At 55.0% G+C, this 18486-nt stretch overlaps 3 protein-coding genes across 6 annotated transcripts; 2 read left to right on the top strand and 1 right to left on the bottom strand.

Moving 5' to 3' along the window:
* ZNHIT1 (zinc finger HIT-type containing 1) lies at positions 1 to 5632 on the bottom strand. 2 transcript variants are annotated; one of them, XM_070412721.1, is made up of 5 exons: positions 5123 to 5632; positions 1177 to 1347; positions 645 to 724; positions 351 to 541; positions 1 to 255 (listed from the first exon to the last, which is right to left on the bottom strand). In XM_070412721.1, the coding sequence occupies exons 1-5, from the start codon at positions 5142 to 5144 to the stop codon at positions 234 to 236; spliced, it is 486 nt and encodes a 161-aa protein (XP_070268822.1). In that variant the 5' UTR covers positions 5145 to 5632; the 3' UTR covers positions 1 to 233. The 2 variants fall into 2 exon arrangements, with proteins under 2 accessions (XP_070268822.1, XP_070268823.1); XM_070412722.1 differs by having other exon boundaries at positions 351 to 520; positions 5123 to 5616.
* Positions 5633 to 5771: 139 nt separating this feature from the next.
* On the top strand, positions 5772 to 13226 carry PLOD3 (procollagen-lysine,2-oxoglutarate 5-dioxygenase 3). Of its 2 annotated transcripts, XM_070412720.1 has the most exons (19): positions 5773 to 6252; positions 6583 to 6674; positions 6818 to 6954; positions 7077 to 7240; positions 7397 to 7509; positions 7680 to 7743; positions 8214 to 8311; positions 8650 to 8751; positions 8891 to 9016; positions 9304 to 9425; positions 9690 to 9794; positions 9907 to 10032; positions 10321 to 10462; positions 10547 to 10660; positions 10849 to 10917; positions 11422 to 11526; positions 12014 to 12160; positions 12322 to 12447; positions 12786 to 13226. In XM_070412720.1, exons 1-19 carry the CDS (start codon positions 6138 to 6140, stop codon positions 12939 to 12941), a joined length of 2223 nt encoding a protein of 740 aa, XP_070268821.1. In that variant the 5' UTR covers positions 5773 to 6137; the 3' UTR covers positions 12942 to 13226. The 2 variants fall into 2 exon arrangements, with proteins under 2 accessions (XP_070268820.1, XP_070268821.1); XM_070412719.1 differs by having other exon boundaries at positions 5772 to 6252; positions 10321 to 10660.
* Positions 13227 to 16530: 3304 nt separating this feature from the next.
* On the top strand, positions 16531 to 18317 carry LOC139008198 (2-acylglycerol O-acyltransferase 2-B-like). Of its 2 annotated transcripts, XM_070411517.1 has the most exons (6): positions 16531 to 16613; positions 16821 to 16999; positions 17121 to 17325; positions 17505 to 17679; positions 17777 to 17958; positions 18123 to 18317. In XM_070411517.1, exons 1-6 carry the CDS (start codon positions 16532 to 16534, stop codon positions 18275 to 18277), a joined length of 978 nt encoding a protein of 325 aa, XP_070267618.1. In that variant the 5' UTR covers position 16531; the 3' UTR covers positions 18278 to 18317. The 2 variants fall into 2 exon arrangements, with proteins under 2 accessions (XP_070267618.1, XP_070267619.1); XM_070411518.1 differs by lacking the exon at positions 16531 to 16613 and having other exon boundaries at positions 16879 to 16999; positions 17093 to 17325.
* Positions 18318 to 18486: the final 169 nt, after the last annotated feature.

Genomic DNA, 18486 nt, shown 5'->3' with positions numbered 1-18486 from the left:
GCCGGTGCCTCCTCACATAAGACCTTTTATTATGATAGTACCCTGGGGGGTGGCCCACTTCCCTGCCACATCCCTGGGAGTAAGACTGGTCTTCTCTGGAGGAGAAGACACAAGGTTTGTTGGGTGAGTGAAAGTTCCTCTCTTGGTCCTGGGGAGCACCTTTCATTTCCGTTGTGTCCTTTCTGAGGACAGGTTGATGCACAGAGGGTCTTCCTCTCCAGGGACACCCAGGCTCACACAGTCCACTTCAGGCATCTACAGGCAGAGAAGCCCAGGATGAGAAGAGGGTCTGGGAGGATGTGGGGTGTAGGAGGAAAAGGGTGTGGACCTGGGGCACATTCCAAGCTCACCTGGTTTCCTGGTGGGTGCCCAGACAGCGCACAGTGCAGTACCGGGCGCCACAGCTGACGCAGGTGTATGGGGAGGGGAAGCCGCATACAGCACAGAAGGGGCGCTGGGGCCGGGATGGGGGTCCCGCACAAGCTGTCAGGTAGTTGGGGCCCTCGGCCACACTCAGGTTCTGCAGATACAAGGGGGCAGACTACACAACTCCTCCACCCACACAGCAAACACCCGCCAGGGACAAGCATCTCTGTGTGCTTGGCCCTTCTCTGTGGGTTCCTCCCCGCCAGCTCCTCTCTCACCTGCTCCTCTAGTAAGGCCTGAAAGTTTTTCCGGAAGCGAAGTTTAAAATGATCACCTCGAGTTTTCTTCTTTTTCTTTCCTAAAGGTCAAGAGAAATGAGTTACTTGGCACGTTCCAAGAAATACACCACCTTTCCCTGCCCCCTCATTCCCAGTGCCTCGTCCATTCCCTACTCACATACTCACCTGGGCTCTCAGTAGGCCTCTGTCTACCATCCTTTTCCCTTCCCCCAACTTCTCTAATCCCAGCCTTTCTTCATCTCTACACTCCCTAAATCTAAGCCTTTATATTGGAACTGGAAGGGAGTTCAGAGCTCACCTACTCCATCATCTTTATTCTACATACACAAGAGGAAACTAAAGCACAGAATGGGGAGAGTGACTTGGTCAAAGTCACAGGAGCCAGTTCCTGGCAGAGCCAGAGGAGCTCCTGGGTCGTCTGCCCCCCAGCCCAATGTCCTTCCACAACCCTAATCTAGGCAGACGCTTTCCCCTTCCTTCAGCCATGTCTCCCCAGTCCCATCCGCCTCACCTGTGTCTGCATCATCGTCAAATTGAGGCAGTCTCTTGCCAAGCTGGGGGAGTCCTGCATGGGGGTCATCCTGGAAGTTGTCATTCTCCAAGGCCTCAAGCTGCCTGTTGATACGGCGCTGCCGGGCAGCCCTGTCCAGCACCCGCCGCTGTCCAGGGTCCTGGGAGCGAACTAGATGGGGCAAAACCAGAAGAGTTATTGGGGGTGGGACACACAGAGAAGAGAGAAGCTGGGGTGACCCAGGCTCTGGGCAGTGTGTGGATGATATCCATGGGGTGTGGAGTCACAGTTCTCTGATCTCATCCTAGTCACTGAGCCCTCGGCCCCGATATCTTCTACCAATACAGTAGTTCGCCCTTATCTGAGATTTCATTTTCTGCAGTTTTAGTTACCTGCGGTCAACTGTGATCTGAAAATATTAAATTGAAATAAACAATTCATAAGTTTTAAATTGCACACTGTTCTAGCTCTAGTACCACATAAGAGTTACAGCATCCAGGGCCACCAAAAACAGGAGCCTGTGATGAAATCTCATGCCAACCCACTCCTTTCTGTGAATCATCTCTTTCCCAAGTATCCATGCTGTATACACTACCTGCCCGTTAACCACTAAGTAGCCATGTCAGTTATCAGATCAATTGTTGTGGTATCGAAATGCTTGTGTTTAAGTAACCCTTATTTTACTTAATAATGGCCCCAAAACACAAGAGTAGTGATGTCAAAGATATGCCAAAGAGAAGCTGTAAAATATATATACGTATAGGAAAAAACATATGTATAGGGTTCAGTACTATCCGAAATTTCAGGCTCCACTGGGGGTTTTGGAACTCCTCTGTGGATAAGGGAGGAATATATATCAGCCCCTGTTTTGCTTCCTTCCCAGCTAGTTAAGTCTGCCATTTCAATCACTCATGCCTGTTTTCTATTTCTTTGGCTGCAGCCTTTCCTCCCAATCCCGGAGGATCCCATCAAAGAAACACTGGCAGAAATCACACAACCGTGCTGAGGAGACCACTGTAAATTCAGGGCTCCCAGGCTCCATTGGTACCTTAATGCACTTGGCCTTCATGCAGTTTCATTTCCTACCTCAAAGGAAATGGGCCACTGACACGCAAAGACACTCATCTTTTATCATTGCTGGGGCACCCCCACCAAGTCTCACTGCTACATCCAGTTCTTCACCTGCAGCTGAGTCCTTCCCTCCCTCTTGTAGCTTCAAACTCTCCTCCTCAACTGGTACTTTCCCTTCATGGAAAAACCTACTAAACTCTCTCGTGTCTACCCAACTTCACAGCTACTCTTCTTTGACAGAGTGGTCCATGTGATGTTTCATTTCTTCATCTCCCATCCACCCCCAACCCCAGTAACCGGCTGGTTTTTTATGAAAACCACTCACACTCAGGACACTGGTGACCTCCTCAGGCCAAGCCCAGGGTGCATCTTACCTGAGTTCTCTGCACTCTGAGACTGTGTTTTCCATCTCCCTTGCATTGAAAGAGTCCCTTCAGAGGCTTCTTTCACATGACTCCAGTTTTCCTTCCACATCTGGCCATGCTTCTGTTTCCAACCTCGCCTTCTCTCTCTGCCTCTAAGGAGATGGCTGTCCCTGTTATCTTTCCTGAGATTTTTAATCCAAACACAAGGCTCTCTCACCTACAAGCAAATGACTCCAAAAGTGATTTTCTCAATCCAAAACCTTCTCTTGAGCTCCAAAACTGACAATTCAACTGGCGGCAGGAGATTACCTGCGGACTCCATTGACCATGCAACTCAAATTCAAAAATCTTCCCACCCAAGTCTGCTTCTCCTCCTGTAGACTTTAAGTGAAGGAAACCATCTACATAGACATCCAAACCAAAAACCTAGGATTAAAGCACTCTCTTCATCACCATTATCAGCTGTTCACCACAAAATGTCTCTTTATTCATTAAACAAATATTTGTTGAGGGCCTATAACCATAATAATCACATCAGTGCCAGTGACTAACACTGGGCATGTACAATGAGCCACACACTATATGAAGCTCCATATAAATGGAATCCTTTAACCCTTACAACAACCCTATGGAAAAGGTATCATCATCATCCCCAGCTTACTGAACTGTGCATAGCTGGTAAGTGGCTGGGTCAGAATTCAAATGCCAAACTGCCCAGCATCAGAAAACATGCTCTTGATCACTGCACTGTTCTGCCTCCCTTCTAAGTGCCAGGTTGTGCCCTAGGCTCTTGGAATACAACCAGCGCCTATAGTCTAGTGGGGAATACAAATGACAAAACAAGAATGGTCAAGTATAGTATATGCTGGTATAGGGAAGTACAAAGTGCTACAGAGTGCATGACAGAAACACTTAGCCTGGATTTGGGGTCGTCAGGAAGATTTTCCAGAGGAAAATATGCCCAGGTTGAGGCCTGGCTGATGAGTAGAATTTAACTTGGTTGGGAGAGAAGGGAGGGTGTCTCAGGCCTTGGAACCAGCATGAGAGAAGGCCTGGATGGGAGACTGTGGTGCCTTCAAATGAAAAGTTCTGTATGGCTGGTATATAAAGTGTGTGTGGGAGGGAGGGAAGGTATGAAGTCATGTAGACCATTAAAAATCTTTCTTTTTAAGTATCTATAAAAATTTGGATTTGAGGATTGTGTGGTGGTGAGAGTGATAGAAATATAGTAAGGAGTTTTAAGAAAGTAGTGACGCTCGGCTGGGGTGGCTTAGTAGTTGAGTGTCAACTATGAACCAAGAGGTTGCTGGTTGGATTCCCCGCTAGGGCACATGCTCGGGTTGCCAGCTGATGCCCAGTAGGGGGTGTGCAGGAAGCAGCCGATCCATGATGTTTCTCTCTCATGGATGTTTCTATCTCTCTATTCCCCCTCCCTCTCTAAAAAACAAAACAAAACAAAAAAAACCAAAACATTTTTTTTTTAAAAGAAAGGCGTGACATGACTGGATTTATTACGAGTCTATCTGGAGGTATTCTGACCCTCATCTCATTTTATCTGGACCACTTAATGGCTTCTTAACTGGCCTTCCATCCTCTAGACCTGTGCTATACAATCAAGTAACCACTAGTCACATGTGGTTATTTAAAGTCAGATGTAGATTAAGATGAAATAAAATCTGAAATTCAGTTTTTCGATTGCACTGACCACATTTCAAGTGCTCAACAGCCACACGTAGCTAATGCTGCCATGAACAGTGCTGATTAAAAACATTCCCATCATCCCCCAAAATCCTACTGGACAGTGCTGCCCTAGTCCCTCCCATCCATCCTCTGCACTGAAGCCAGAACTGCCTTTCTAAAAGATAAATTTGTTTCAGTCACTCCCCTGGTTTAAAAGCCTTGGATGGTTCTCTACTGCTCTGAGTTAAAATTCATTGGCAGTGTGTATAATGCCTTTCAAGTGTGCCTTTCCCTAGCCCTCCAGCCTCTTTTACTATGCCTCTGCAAACCCAGAACTGTGAACTTGGCTTCCTAAGCAACTTGCTTTTTCTTGCTTTCTTGCCTTTGCAAGTGTGGTTCCTGCTGCGGGGAATGAGCACAGAGGCGCCTGCAAGGAGCGAAATCTAACGAGGCTTTCAAGCGTTCTCTTCCCCTCCAATCCTTCACTGTCCCGTCCTTTCCAGCTGGATTGGGTGCCCCTCTTTCATGCGCCCAGGCGCTGTGCATCCCACTACCATAGCACGTACAAAGGGCAATGGCAGGTCTGCATGTCAGTCCTCCTCCCAAAAAGCCAGTTCTAGGAAAATAAGGATCTTTTTTCCTTTCTCCACCCCAGAGTCTCACTGGGAAGAGGCATCAATAAAACGTGAATGGATGATTTGGGGGAGCCCCGATTCCAGGACCCGAGGACCGAGGAAAGGATTTGAGACTAATAATTAGGTTAGAAAAATCTTAGGCCAGGGTCGGATTTGAGAGAAGGAAGGGAGCAAACCCCCCGGGGACTCACATACCCGAAGTTTTCTTCTCCACCATTTCCACAACACAGCTGACGGAAGAGCCTGTTACGCACGCACACGCTTGCTAAACCAGCCGCGTTAATAGCGGCACATCACTTCCGGCGATGTATGCTTCTACGCGTGCGCAATAGTACGCCTTGACTAATTACGCGATGTTCCCTTGGAGATGAGCACGCTTTTCTGCCATATTTTATAGGGGCAAAAGTACTTCCGGCCTCAGTGTCGTTTTGTATTTTGCGGGAACCTGCAAATGGGTCATTTTAAAGATGTGGTGCCAGTGGTCTTTCGAGAAACATCATTTTCCTTTGGTCCTTCTTTTCTTGCCATTGTCAGAAAGGCAGCCACTGGAGCTTCTCCCGGGACGTAAAGATGACTGCCGGGACTCCCAAAGACTAGGAGCAGCAGGCTTGAGTGGGCGATCCGAGAGGTCCCTGAGGACTCTCCACAGACACTTCAACAGCTCGCCCCTATGGGGCTTCAGTCTCCTCGGCCTCTCTCTGCCTTCCGCCCTCTCCTCTCCGCCCCCGCTCCGCGTGTCCCCACAGCCTCGCTCTCCAGTCTTCCGCCCCGCCGCCGGGGCAGGGCAATGGCGAAGACCCGCCTCTCGTCGGACCGCAAGGGGTCACTTCCCTCTCCGGGTTTCAGTTTTCTCCGGTGTCCGGCGAGCGGTGGGTTGGGCTGCCTCTGACCGAAGTCCTCAGCTCGTGACCGCGGGCCCGAGCCCCCGCCCCTCTTTCGCCTAGCGGCCCAGCGGCCCCTCCGCTCGCTCCGCGCCGCGCGCCCGCGCCCACGGACAATCCTCTCCTTGTCTGGGGCGCCGGCATCTAGAGTTTTCTGTAACCTCCGGCTACGCCTTTTTTCCAGGGCGGAGCCGCCGCCCTGCTCCTCCTCGCAGGGAGCCGCGCCGCAGCCCGGGTCGCCTTCCCAGAGCCCCCGCTCCGCGGTTGGGATCCAGGCGCGCACGGGAGCCCGGTGCGGACCGGTGTGCGGTCTCGGCCAGCTCCCCGCCATGGCCTCCAGGGGCCCCGGACTCCCGTTCCTGCTGCTGCTGCTGCTCCTGCTGTGGCCGCCTCCTGCGACCTCGGCTTCCGACCGTCCCCGGGGCGGAAACCCTGTCAACCCAGGTGAACCCCCAGGGAGAGCCGGGCGAGCTCGGGGCTGCAGTGTCGGTCTACCGGGGCCGGGGGGCAGGGTCGCGGGGGGGGGGGGGGGCTCTCCCTCGCCTGTGCTCTTGGGGACGGAACAGCTCACTCCCACCCGGTGCTGGCTGGTCCCGTATTCCGGGTGTCACTGCTCCCACTGGGGTCGCAGTTTCCTTGGGGGAAGATCTAGGAGGGATGGGGAAACAAAAAGTAAGGGGCACGAGCAGAGTTTGGAGGAGAGGAGGAAGACCTGAGATGAGTGCATGTGGGGCGGTGAGCTGGGGGAGTGTCCTCATTCCCCGCTGGTCACAGAGAAGCTGCTGGTGATCACCGTGGCCACAGCCGAGACGGAGGGATACCGGCGTTTCCTGCGATCCGCTGAGTTCTTCAACTACACAGTGCGGGTAGGAGAGGAATGCCTCCTGGCGCTGGGGGGACGGGGGGGAGGATTCCAGCTGGAGGAGTGCGCTGAGGGCTGGATGCCTGGGGTCCCACGGTGAGCCTGGCCCGCTGAATGCCTGCCTGGCGCGGCGGATCTCCCCCGCAGACACTGGGCCTGGGAGAGAAGTGGCGAGGGGGTGATGTGGCCAGAACAGTCGGTGGAGGACAGAAGGTCAGGTGGCTAAAGAAGGAAATGGAGAAATATGCAGACCGGGAGGATATGATCATCATGTTTGTGGACAGGTAAAGGGGCTGGGGTAGGGAGAAAGGGGGGGGGGGGGGGGGGCGGTGGCAAACAAGAGGAAGAGGGTGAGGATACTACGGTTCCCAGTGGCTGTCCTGTTCATCCTCCCCTTCCTTGCCAGCTATGATGTGATTTTGGCTGGCAGCCCCTCAGAACTGCTGAAGAAGTTCGTCCAGAGTGGCAGCCGCCTGCTGTTCTCTGCAGAGAGCTTCTGCTGGCCTGAGTGGGGGCTGGCAGAGCAGTACCCTGAGGTGGGCACGGGGAAGCGCTTCCTCAACTCTGGTGGTGAGTGGCAGAGTGCCTGAGGCAGAGGGAGCCGGAGTGATGGGGTCTAGAGTGTTCCAGGCACCTGGAGCCCAGAGAGGGCATGGAGACAGGTTCATGGGACCCAGGGAGTCTTGGAGTCAGCTCCTCTCCAACACCACCCCCCCACCCCAACAGGATTCATTGGCTTTGCCCCCACCGTCCACAAAATTGTCCGCCAGTGGAAGTACAAGGATGACGATGATGATCAGCTGTTCTACACTCGACTCTATCTGGACCCAGGACTGAGGGTAGGGACGGACAGAGAAGGGGTGGCCACGTGCAGCTCTATGGGGATGGCAGGCCTTAGCTGAAGGGGAGAGAAGGGGTAGAGAGGCTTTGGGAAAGACGTAAAGAGAAAAGAGTGAGAAATGATGTCCCACCCCTTCTTGAATTAACTGCTCCATCTTATCCCATCCAGGAGAAATTCAGCCTTAATCTGGATCATAAATCCCGGATCTTTCAGAACCTCAACGGGGCTTTAGGTGAGGAGAAAGGCACATCAGAAGGGGAGATGAGAGAGGCTGCTGGGGGTCCTGAATTAGGAAGGGGCTCCTGCTGGAATTGGGGTTGTCTTCAACTCATGTTTCTGTTAACGTCATCAAATGCCTGAATGGCTGATAGATAAAGTTGCATGGTGCTAACAGTGGTAAAAGCAGTGCTGTCGTACCTAACATCTATAAAACACACTATGTGCCAAGGCCCGGGGTCAGGGGCTTTACTTCTGTAATTTCATTAACACAACAATGCTACAAAGGAGGACTGGGGTCTGTGGTTATCTACAGGTTACAGATAAGGAAACCGCCTCTCTGAGGGGCTGGTGACTTGTCCAGGTCACACTGAAGGACATCCCCGGGGTGGCATCAGAGTAGCTGGATTCCCCCATATTTTGAAGCACCTGCTGCAGGGCAGCTTCAAGAGAAAGCAAGTCTAAATCCTGGCATGTCTTCCCCAGATGAGGTGGTTTTAAAATTTGATCAAAATCGTGTGCGTATACGGAATGTGGCCTACGACACGCTTCCTGTTGTGGTGCATGGGAACGGTCCCACTAAGGTACCCCAATGGCTCATACCCTCAGCCCCAGCCTCTGCCCCCTTCAATCCTGGCCTCAGGCCTGGCCCCAGCTCCTGCCCCATACCTAGCCCCAGCCCCTTACCCCTGTCCCAGGCTTGGCCCCACAACCTCTGTCCCTGCCCCAGACCTAATCCCAGCCCCTGAGTACCTCCTGCCCTTCTGAGCAGTTGGTCCTTCCCAGCCCCAGCAAGAAGAGATGCGAGGAGAGGTTCTCAGTGCCCACTGCTCCCTTCCTTGTTCCTGTCTGTCTACCCGACTTCCCTCATCTCTGGTGATGGGCTCCTCTGCCTAGCCTCTCTCCCTGTCTCTTCCAACAGCTCCAGCTGAATTACCTGGGAAACTATGTCCCCAATGGCTGGACTCCTGGGGGAGGCTGTGGATTCTGTGACCAGGACCGGAGGACACTCCCAGCGGGGCAGGTGAGGAGGGGTCGGGCAGGAGAGCACACTGAAGCAGGGGCGGCAGAGCTCCTGGGAACCCCCAAACCTGGCTAGGTTGTAGAGGACAGACCAAGTGGGAGTACCAGGCTTTCCACAAGCCCTGTCATGTATCTTCCAGCCTCTCCCCCGGGTGCTTCTGGCCGTGTTTGTGGAACAACCGACCCCGTTCCTGCCCCGCTTCCTGCAGAGGCTGATGCTCCTGGACTATCCCCCCGACAGGATCACCCTCTTCTTGCATAACAACGTGAGACACCCTGACCGTCTCTCCATGTGGCCCTTCCAAGGGACCTGCCCTGATCAGAGCTCCCCCCTGCCCCCCGATTGCTTCCTACGCTCTGTTCACTCACCACCTTTCCTATCCCATCCCTCAGGTGCCATCTTCTCTATTTTTTTTACTCTATCTTTATTGTTGAAAGTGTTACAAATGTCCCCCTTTTTTCTCTCCATTGACCCCCTCCACCCCATCCTTACCTCCCAGGTGCCATCTTTTCTGCCCTCTCAGCACCTTCCCCCATTTCCTCCCATCTCCAGGAGGTGTACCATGAGCCCCACATTGCCGACTCCTGGCCCCAGCTCCAGGACCACTTCTCAGCTGTGAAGCTGGTGGGGCCGGAGGAGGCCCTGACCCCAGGCGAGGCCAGGGACATGGCCATGTGAGTGAGACCTGGGCAGGGAGGATCAGTGGGGGAAAGGAGGTGGGAGGTGATGAGGCTGCCACCCACTGCAGCACCCTTCCTTCTCCATCCACCATCCAGCTTCTCCATGGCCTCCATAGTGCTGCCTTCCTGGCCTCCATATGTACTGTCCCTCCCTTGCCCTCTCTCACAGACTGGACAACCTGGAGGTCCCAGAGTGAGGGGGAGTTTCACCCCCTCTGCAGCTGCTTCAGTTTCAGCTCCTCTGTCTGTTGGTCGCAGGGACAAGTGTCGGCAGGACCCTGAGTGTGAATTCTACTTCAGTCTGGACGCTGATGCCGTCATCACCAACCAGCAGGTCCTGCGCATCCTCATTGAAGAAAACAGGTTGCTTGCCTGGCTCAGCCAGAGGGCCCCCAAGTAGTCCCCCGGGGACCCCAGCTCCTTCCCTGGGCATGGGGCTCGCCTTTGCCCAGTCCTCACATCCACCTGTTCATAGGAAGGTCATAGCACCCATGCTGTCCCGCCATGGGAAGCTGTGGTCAAACTTCTGGGGAGCCCTGAGTCCCGACGAGTACTACGCGCGCTCCGAGGACTACGTGGAGTTGGTGCAGCGGAAGCGAGTGTGAGTCCTGCCAGGGCTGCAGCCCCTCTCCTCCTCCCACCTGGGCCTGAACAGATGCCCCCATCCTCTCCCAAAGCCCCCGTCTCAGGGATCTTCTGGTGCAGCTGTGGGTAGAAACTGACTGTGGAGGGGGACACTGGTGGGTTGTGACCAGCAGTGCTTGATAGAGGAAGTGAGATGGCCTCTCAGCTCAGAGAGTGGGTGCCCTGACGGAAGAGGCTCCCAGGCTGAATTGGGCAGAATTTGGGGGGCTACCCACCTAGCTGACCCTAGTGTCGGTACCTCCAGGGGCGTGTGGAATGTGCCCTACATTTCCCAGGCATATGTGATCCGGGGGGAGACCTTAAGGACAGAGCTGCCTCAGAGGGAGGTGTTCTCCGGCAGTGACACCGACCCAGACATGGCCTTCTGTAAGAGCCTGAGGGACAAGGTGAGCATGGCAGCAGGACCCAGTGCTGGGGTGCCGGGAGGCAGCCACCTCGTGTCTCCTTCTCACACCCTCTCCCCACTCCAGGGCATCTTCCTCCATCTCAGCAATCAACATGAATTTGGCCGCCTCCTGGCCACTTCCCGGTATGACACAGACCACCTACACCCCGACCTCTGGCAGATCTTTGACAACCCCCTGGTGAGTGGGGGGCCCCTGGCTCAAAGAGTGTGAATGCCCTTCACTATAGGAGGATGCACATGGGCATGACACCCTTGCAGGACCTGCGACTGCCCAGGGAGGGGCTGTCCAGGTGCTGGGGTTTCCTGGGTGGGACCAGAGGAAGTAAAGAGGACACACATCAAGGTGTACCCCTACTTCCTCCCCAGGACTGGAAGGAGCAGTATATTCACGAGAACTACAGCCGGGCTCTGGAAGGGGAGGGGCTCGTGGAACAGGTGAGCCTCTCTCAGGACCCCTTACTGCCTGATGGCTGTCATCCCTTGGATCCACCGTCTGGATTAGTGGTTTCCAAACTGACTTTCCTCAGTTGCCTTAGGCTTTTCTGCTCGGGCAAGATGAAGGCAAAGGCTGATCAGATAGGCTTTCAGCTCCCCACCCAGCATGACTCAGTGAGCCTCTTGTCTACAAAATGACACTTTTGTGGAGAAGTTTGGAAAGCACTGTCTCAGAATCTGCGCCTCCAGGACTCTCCTGCCGTTTGTGCTGTGTTCTCCGTGCTGCTCCCATTGCCTCTGGCCCGGCCTCTCCTGGCCGAGCCCTTGCTGTGGCCCATCCCCTCACTCAGACCCCCATTCTCCTAGCTTCTCTCATCTCCTGGCTTCCCTTTCTCCTCCTGCTTTTTCTTTCCTTCGTTGGCTGCCTCCCCCCTGTGCCCCCCTCCCCACGTGTCACCCAGCCCTGTGACTGAACAAGTTATTCTTCCCCTGCCCTGTCCTTAGCCATGCCCAGATGTGTACTGGTTCCCTCTGCTCTCAGACCAGATGTGTGATGAGCTGGTGGAGGAAATGGAGCACTATGGTCAGTGGTCAGGAGGCCGGCATGAGGTGAGAGGGGCTGGGGAAGGGGAGAAGGGAGGACCCCTTCCAGGAGAAGGGAGTTGTTGGGTCTGATGGAGGGAAAATAGTATCAGGAGAGTGGGAACAGAGAGCGGTCCCCAAGGGGATTGGCCCACAAGGGTCACAGCTGCATTTATTTATTCATTTATGAAGAAATCCTTATTGGGCAGGTCCTCAGTGCCAGCCCCTGAAGTGCACTGTTGAGTTGTGCAGGCCAAACACTGCCCTCTCACCTGTGCTGTCACTCCAGGTGCTGTGGGAGCCACAGTAGGGGCCCTTGGCCCAGACTTGGGGGACCAAGGGACCTCACAGAAGAGGTGCCATCTTAGCTGATACTTAGACAATAAGAGTGGGTCAAGCTAAGAAGCAGTTGAGGCTGTTCCAGACGAGGGAACAGGGGCTTTAAGACCTGGGAGCAAGAGGAGAGGAGAGGCTGGCACGGCTCTGTCAAGGGCTCAGTGCCCACTGTCCACAGGACTCAAGACTAGCTGGAGGCTATGAGAATGTGCCCACCGTAGACATCCACATGAAGCAGGTGGGCTATGAGGACCAGTGGCTGCAGCTGCTGAGGACGTACGTGGGACCCATGACCGAGAGCCTATTCCCAGGCTACCACACCAAGGTGGGTGCTGCTCCTGCCACTGTTGCTCCCTCAACCTCCCCACACCCCAGTCCCAGACCCCTGTAGCTACTCCCACTCCTTGGACAGCAGCTATCACTTCCTCAGAAGAGCCCCAGGACCCTGAGGGTCATCCCTCCACCTCTTTTCTCATGTCCCCACAGACCCGGGCAGTGATGAACTTTGTGGTCCGCTACCGGCCGGATGAACAGCCTTCTCTGCGGCCACATCATGATTCATCCACCTTCACTCTCAACGTTGCTCTCAACCACAAGGACCTGGATTATGAGGTGAGCCCCTAGCGTCTTCCCACTTCAGGGCACCACCAGGGCGCACGCACACACACACACACACGTGCACCCCTACTAGAACCTTGTGTCCACTCCCTTACTCCCCTGCACACAGCCTGCCCCCTGCACATTTCCCAGTTATTTTGCTGCTATCCTCTCCTGGGTCACTTCCAGGCTGGCTCCTGCCCGCTTCCTCCTGTGTCTCCCCATCTGCTGACCCCCCCAGTCCCCTAAAAGCCCCCTCCCTTATAGCTTTAGTCTGCCTCTTGTATCTGTCCTTGTATCTGTCTGCCCCCAGCACCATGTCTACTCACTCTCCCCTTCTGTCCCTTTCCCAGGGAGGTGGCTGCCGCTTCTTACGCTATGACTGTGTGATCTCAGCCCCACGGAAGGGCTGGGGGCTTCTGCACCCGGGCCGTCTCACCCACTACCATGAGGGGCTGCCTACCACGAGGGGTACTCGCTACATCATGGTGTCCTTTGTCGACCCCTGACGCTCAACCACTCTGCCAAACCTCTCCTGCCGTTGTGCCTTCTCATGCCCCACTCCTTGGAGAGGGTCTGTCTGGCTCTTCATCTACTGAGTGTATGTTCGGTGTGTCTGGGACCGGATGTCTCACCTCGCTCCCCAACCCCCAACACACAGCCCTCTCAAGAAGCTCCTGGAGCTCCCTTGTCCCTCCCTTCAGCCCCCAAGAGTTCATGGGAGAGCTTCTGGGGTTCCCCATGTGATAACTTATTGTTTCTTAGCCTCACTCCCAATAAAGGAGGATTTGTAATTTTCGAGTCCATTTATTATCTTTCATCTACCTATTGACCTTGCACCCCTCCTGCCACCCAGAGTAGAGAGAGACCAGAGTTACTCCAAAGAAAGAGAACAGAGAAGAGGAAAAGGCAGAAGCAGAATGTGTGGGAACCTGGGAGCTTCCCCGGATCCCAGTTCTCACTGCCCTTCATTGCCTGAGCTTGGGAAGTGCCTTAGAAGGGCCAAACCAAAAGGACTTCACTGTCAGGTTCTGTTGAAAGCCACCCCCGCCCCACTGTCCCCACTCCTCCCTGATAGCATCTGTCATCACGTGATGGCATCTTTACATGAAAGGTGGGTGGCATATCCCTGAGCTGGGCTCCAGGGACAGTGCTCAGAGAAGGAAGGCTCCCTGGGGGCATGAGTTCTATGAGGGAAGGCAGGCAGGGGCCCTACTGCTGCTGCTGGGACCTAAGCTTTTAGTTGGGGGGTATCAGGAAAGGAAAAGCCCTGGTGGGTCATTCCAAGGAAAGCCTCCTGGAAGAGGAATATGAAACAGCCTCGGAAAAGAGACCTCCTGAGAGCAGGTCTTGCTTCCAGCCTCTGGGGGCCATCAGGCCCTTATCAAGACCCCTTCACCCAGGGACCCTGAGGCCAGCCAGCCACGCCCCTTCGGCTGGGTCTTTCCCAGCCTTGCATCAGCCTATCTTCCCTGAATTTATCTTCAATTGTTCGCTTGCAGAAGAAGCCTTTTAAAAACCAAACAGGCCTGTTCACCTGTCCCAGGAAATTTCCTGCCTCCTACACCCCACTTGCTGTCCATATATTCCTGCCTGACTCCCGGGAAAACTTCCCTACGAAACCTTCCTTCCTTGGGGGGGTGGGGCAGGTCACCTGAGTGGGTGGATCGCCTTACCACGAGGACTGAGCATTTCTCTGGCTAGACTTTTTTATTATTATTATTTTTTTTATTAGTTAAGGTATTACAAATGTGTCCTCATTCCCCCCCATTAGCCCCCAACCTCCCCCCATTTCTCTGGCTAGACTTTTAAGTTCTCTCACCCTGGTGGTGGAAGTATGCTGAGCAGGGACAGCAGAAAATGCCTCCTGGTAAGGTCCCTGGACAAGGAAGCCTGCGCCAGAATGGGACAGAAAGGGTGTGCCAACCTGGGCATTGGAAGCTGTCTCCTACAGTGGGCCCATTCATTTACAAAGCATCTCCCAGGGCTGCAGTGATGAGGACATTACCTGCCTCTTGTTGCTTACAGTGTAGGGGAGACCTTAATCTGAAAATTACCATAATGGGGGGGAAATCTTTTTTTTTTTTTTTTTTTTTTTAATATATTTTATTGATTTTTTACAGAGAGGAAGGGAGAGAGATAGAGAGTTAGAAACATCGATGAGAGAGAAACATCGATCAGCTGCCTCACGCACATCTCCTACTGGGGATGTGCCCGCAACCAAGGTACATGCCCTTGACCGGAATCGAACCTGGGACCTTTCAGTCCACAGGCCGACGCTCTATCCACTGAGCCAAACCGGTTTCGGCAGGGGGGGAAATCTTTTATGCTAGGAAAGCATGTGACAGAGGCACTTGGTGGGATGGGTGTCAGACTTTCCTAAAGAAGTGACATTTCCTATGCCAGTGCATTCTGTCCTTAACAAGGCCGGACCTCCAGAGAAGCTATTTTACCAGAGCCTAACATATTGGAGTTTTATCAGACCTTATCAAACCTGGAGAAAGAGAAATGTACAGTCGGCCCCCTCTAGCCACCCTGCCGCACCTGGAGCAGACTGAGAAGTGTGGGAGACCGCCTATTGTCTTCACTAGCAGAGAGGTGTGGACAAGGAACCCGGAAGGCTGGTGATCCTTGAAGCCCTTGCAAAGGTCAGCAAAGGTCAGCGCTGTGCACCCATTGTTAGTCCAGACAATGGTAGCTGAAGCAACTTCCCCATTTATTATTATGTAAATCCTTGCTGATGGGCTAGTCTGCCTGTTACTGGAAATTACCTGCCTAAGGGCTATGGGTGTATCCCAAACCAATAAAGAGTTGGCACGGCCTGAGCACCAGTGGAAGTCCTTCTCCTTGAGTTGGACTTGCCCACATGGTCCCCCAATATTTCCAAATTATCTCTTGTCTTTTCTCTTTCATTTGTGTGCGGCTCCTCTTCCAGATCCTGAACCCTGAACCATGCGGGACGTGGAGGGAAACATTTACCACAGAGAAGCATGCGTGGAGTTCACAGTTCAGGGATACAGGCTCACTAAAAGACTGAGGCCTTGGTCATAGGACTGTAGACGCTTCCCCTTCCCCACACCTTACCACCACACCACTAAAGGCCTACTTACTATATAGTTCCTTTTATCTAGTACTAGAGGCCCGATGCATGAAGATTCATGCAAGAATAGGCCTTCCTTCCCCTGGCTGCCAGCACCGACCTCCCTCCAGCACCTGGGACCCGGGCCTTCGCTCCAGGCCTGAGCCACCTCCCGCCTTTGCTCTGGGCCGGAGCTGCCGCCTCCATCTTTGTCATGTCAATTTGCATATTCCCTCCTTATTGGCTGTGGGTGCCGCCATCTTTGTTGCGAAGTGATGGACAATTTGCATATCCTGTATTTATTAGATAGGATATCATGCCTGGCTTTCAACAAAAAATTGCAAGATATACTAAAAAGCAAAAAGCATAGTTTGAAGAGACAGAACAAGCACCATAACCAGATTCAGATATAGTAGTGATGTTGGCATTAGCACACCTGGAATAAAAAAAAATAAAAGAAGTGACTTTCCCTGACCTGGAGAAGGTGCCAGCTCCCACAGGCCTCTGGTCACGGGTTGGGTAGGGTCATGGAGATAGTGAGGACTGGCCCCATCCCACTTGGAGGGGTGCCCACTGTTCAGTGGGCCCTCTCTTGAGGGGCTCCCCAATCCTTAGCTTTTCCCACAAAGCCCTTCCCTCTGCAGTGTCTCTGCACAGAGTCCTAGGCTGCCTAAAGGTTTTCAGGCTGTTCTCACTCATGTTGGGAGCCCTGCCATTCGACACCACTCTGGCAACCACCCCCCTCCCCCCTCTGTTAGCTCTTCACAGAGGTGGGACAAACACCTGACAAACACAAAGTCCAAACACCTTCCTCCCCCATCCACCACCCCCACCCCCCGCTCATTTCCATGAGCCCAAGTAGTGGTTAACCCTTCCTTGCCTGAGCTCATCAGAGCCTAGTGTGCAAGTCACCAAAAGAAGTGAAAATGGGGTGGAACCGGGGTCAGGGCCAATGGGTTGGGCCAAAAGGGGGTATGCTTAAGAGCTCAGCGTGACCCCTGTGCGACTCCCCTCTACAGAATGCCGGCCTCTTCCAGCCTCTTCTGCCGGAGTCTCCAGGTGTTCGCTGTCCTACAATGGCTCTTCCTCTTCTTGGGGCTGTGTGAGTCCCTGAATCCCTGGACCTAACCTCCACACACACACCCGAGGCTCTGCTGCCCCATTACCACAAGGGGGGAGGTGGGGCAGGGATCTTCTGGGTCCTTCAAGGAGTGAGAAGGAATTAGTTGGGACAGGGAAGGGAATGGGCAAGGGGGAGACCTGGAACTTAAATGCCCAGGTTCTGAGACCCCCCTTCCCCATCCTCCAGCCCAGGTGTGCCTGGCTGTGCTGATCCTTGCACTCCTAAGCCGGGCCTGGATACTAGGGGTCCTCTACCTGGTCTGGCTCTATGGAGACAGGGACACGCCACAGACAGGAGGTCGCAGATCTGCCTGGGTCCGCAACTGGGCCATCTGGAGACATTTCCGGGACTACTTCCCCATCACGGTGAGGGCCCCCAGGACCCCCCTACTGGGTTGGGGACAGATACAAAATAGACCCTTGGAGTCATCTTCCCCAAACGTCCAATCTCACCGCCAGGGCGGGTTGTGCACCCTCTGCCCTCCAGCTGGTTAAAACCGCAGAGTTGGATCCCTCCCACAACTATCTCTTTGGCTTCCACCCTCATGGCGTCCTGGTCATCGGGGCCTTCAGCAACTTCTGCACAGAGGCCACCGGCTTCTCCCGCCTCTTCCCTGGCCTCTGCCCGCACCTGCTCATGCTGCCCTGTTGGTTTCACCTTCCTGTCTTCCGGGACTACAGCATGCTTAGTGGTGAGGAGTGGGGAACCCGAGCTCGGGAGCCAAGACCCTGCTGTCACCTCTTACCTGCCCTCCTCCCGCCTGGGGGCTCCTGGTCCCAGCTCTACTTTCCCGGTGCCCTCCCCTCCCGTCTCCTCTAGAGGACCCAGGCGCCAGGGCCACCCCCTCCCCAGCCTTTGCCTCCTCCCCAGGTTTGGTGTCAGCAGCCAAGGCCAGCGCCGCCTATCTGTTGTCCCGGCCTGGGGGCGGCCAGGTGGCCGTCCTGGCGGTGGGAGGGCCCCTGGAGGCGCTGGAGGCAAAGCCCGGAGCGCTGAGCTTGCGGATCCGGAATCAGAAGGGATTTGTCAAGCTGGCGCTGGAGCACGGGTGAGGATGCTGGGGTGGTCGCAGGAGCACGCCGCTGCTCGGTGCAGGGGGAGCGCGGCGCCCGGCCGGCCGGGAATGAGGCTGCCTCTCCCCCCAGGGCCTCTCTGGTGCCTGTCTTCTCTTTTGGGGAGAACGAACTCTACCAGCAGTTCCCGAACCCACCGGGCTCGTGGGTGCGGACGGCTCAGGAAGCGCTGCAGCCGCTGCTGAGGGTGTCCCTGCCGCTGTTCCACGGCCGCCTGGGCCTCCTGCCCTTTCGCAGGCCCATCTACACCGTAGGTGAGCCGGGGCCCGCGCGCTCCCCGGGCCGGACGGCACGGTCCCTGGTTGGGGTCTAAGGTCCTGAGCAGCCGCCGGTGGCGGCCACGCCGACCTCACCCTCAAGCTGGCCTTTGACAACTGTTAGCACCATGACCTCGGTTCGCTCCGCATTCCGCCCACAGTGGGGGCCCCGATCCCAGTGCGGCGGAGCCCGCGGCCCGCCCGGGCGCAGGTGGACGCGCTGCACGCGCTCTACGTGGAGCGGCTCACGCGGCTGTTCGAAGAGCACAAGGAGCGCTACGGGATCCCGGCCGACCTGCACCTCGTCCTCACCTAGGCGCGCCGTCGCCTCCCACCCCTCCCGGCCCCCTATGACTGTGGATGGGGGTGAAATTAAAGGCGGGGACAGACTGGCGGTGTTTGTGTGTTTTGCCCAGAGGGGAGGTCTGCGCGCTCGACTCAGCCCTGCCCCACCCTCGCCTCCTCCCTGCTCGGCTCCACTCCCGATCAGACAGTCTCAGTTGGGCTTCTGGGCCCCCCAGCTGC

Source organism: Myotis yumanensis, unplaced genomic scaffold, assembly GCF_028538775.1.
Source record: "Myotis yumanensis isolate MYYU_CA2020_CCGP unplaced genomic scaffold, mMyoYum1.0.hap1 SCAF_4, whole genome shotgun sequence".
NCBI lineage: Eukaryota > Metazoa > Chordata > Mammalia > Chiroptera > Vespertilionidae > Myotis > Myotis yumanensis.
Note: the sequence above shows the minus strand (reverse complement) of the source record. Positions and strands in the feature narration are given on the sequence as shown.

Bases quoted from the DNA above. Each gene is read 5' to 3' on its own strand.
- ZNHIT1 (XM_070412721.1), bottom strand. From the start codon at position 5,144: ATGGTGGAGAAGAAAACTTCGG. The intron at 1,348-5,122 runs GTATGTGAGTCC...TGCCCCATCTAG, and splicing joins GGTGGAGAAGAAAACTTCGG to TTCGCTCCCAGGACCCTGGA. The intron at 256-350 runs GTGAGCTTGGAA...CTCTGCCTGTAG, and splicing joins GGCACCCACCAGGAAACCAG to ATGCCTGAAGTGGACTGTGT.
- PLOD3 (XM_070412719.1), top strand. From the start codon at position 6,138: ATGGCCTCCAGGGGCCCCGGACTCCCGTTCCTGCTGCTGCTGCTGCTC. The intron at 6,675-6,817 runs GTAGGAGAGGAA...TCTCCCCCGCAG, and splicing joins TCTTCAACTACACAGTGCGG to ACACTGGGCCTGGGAGAGAA. The intron at 7,510-7,679 runs GTAGGGACGGAC...TATCCCATCCAG, and splicing joins ATCTGGACCCAGGACTGAGG to GAGAAATTCAGCCTTAATCT.
- LOC139008198 (XM_070411517.1), top strand. From the start codon at position 16,532: ATGCCGGCCTCTTCCAGCCTCTTCTGCCGGAGTCTCCAGGTGTTCGCT. The intron at 17,680-17,776 runs GTGAGGATGCTG...CTCTCCCCCCAG, and splicing joins AAGCTGGCGCTGGAGCACGG to GGCCTCTCTGGTGCCTGTCT. The intron at 17,959-18,122 runs GTGAGCCGGGGC...TTCCGCCCACAG, and splicing joins CAGGCCCATCTACACCGTAG to TGGGGGCCCCGATCCCAGTG.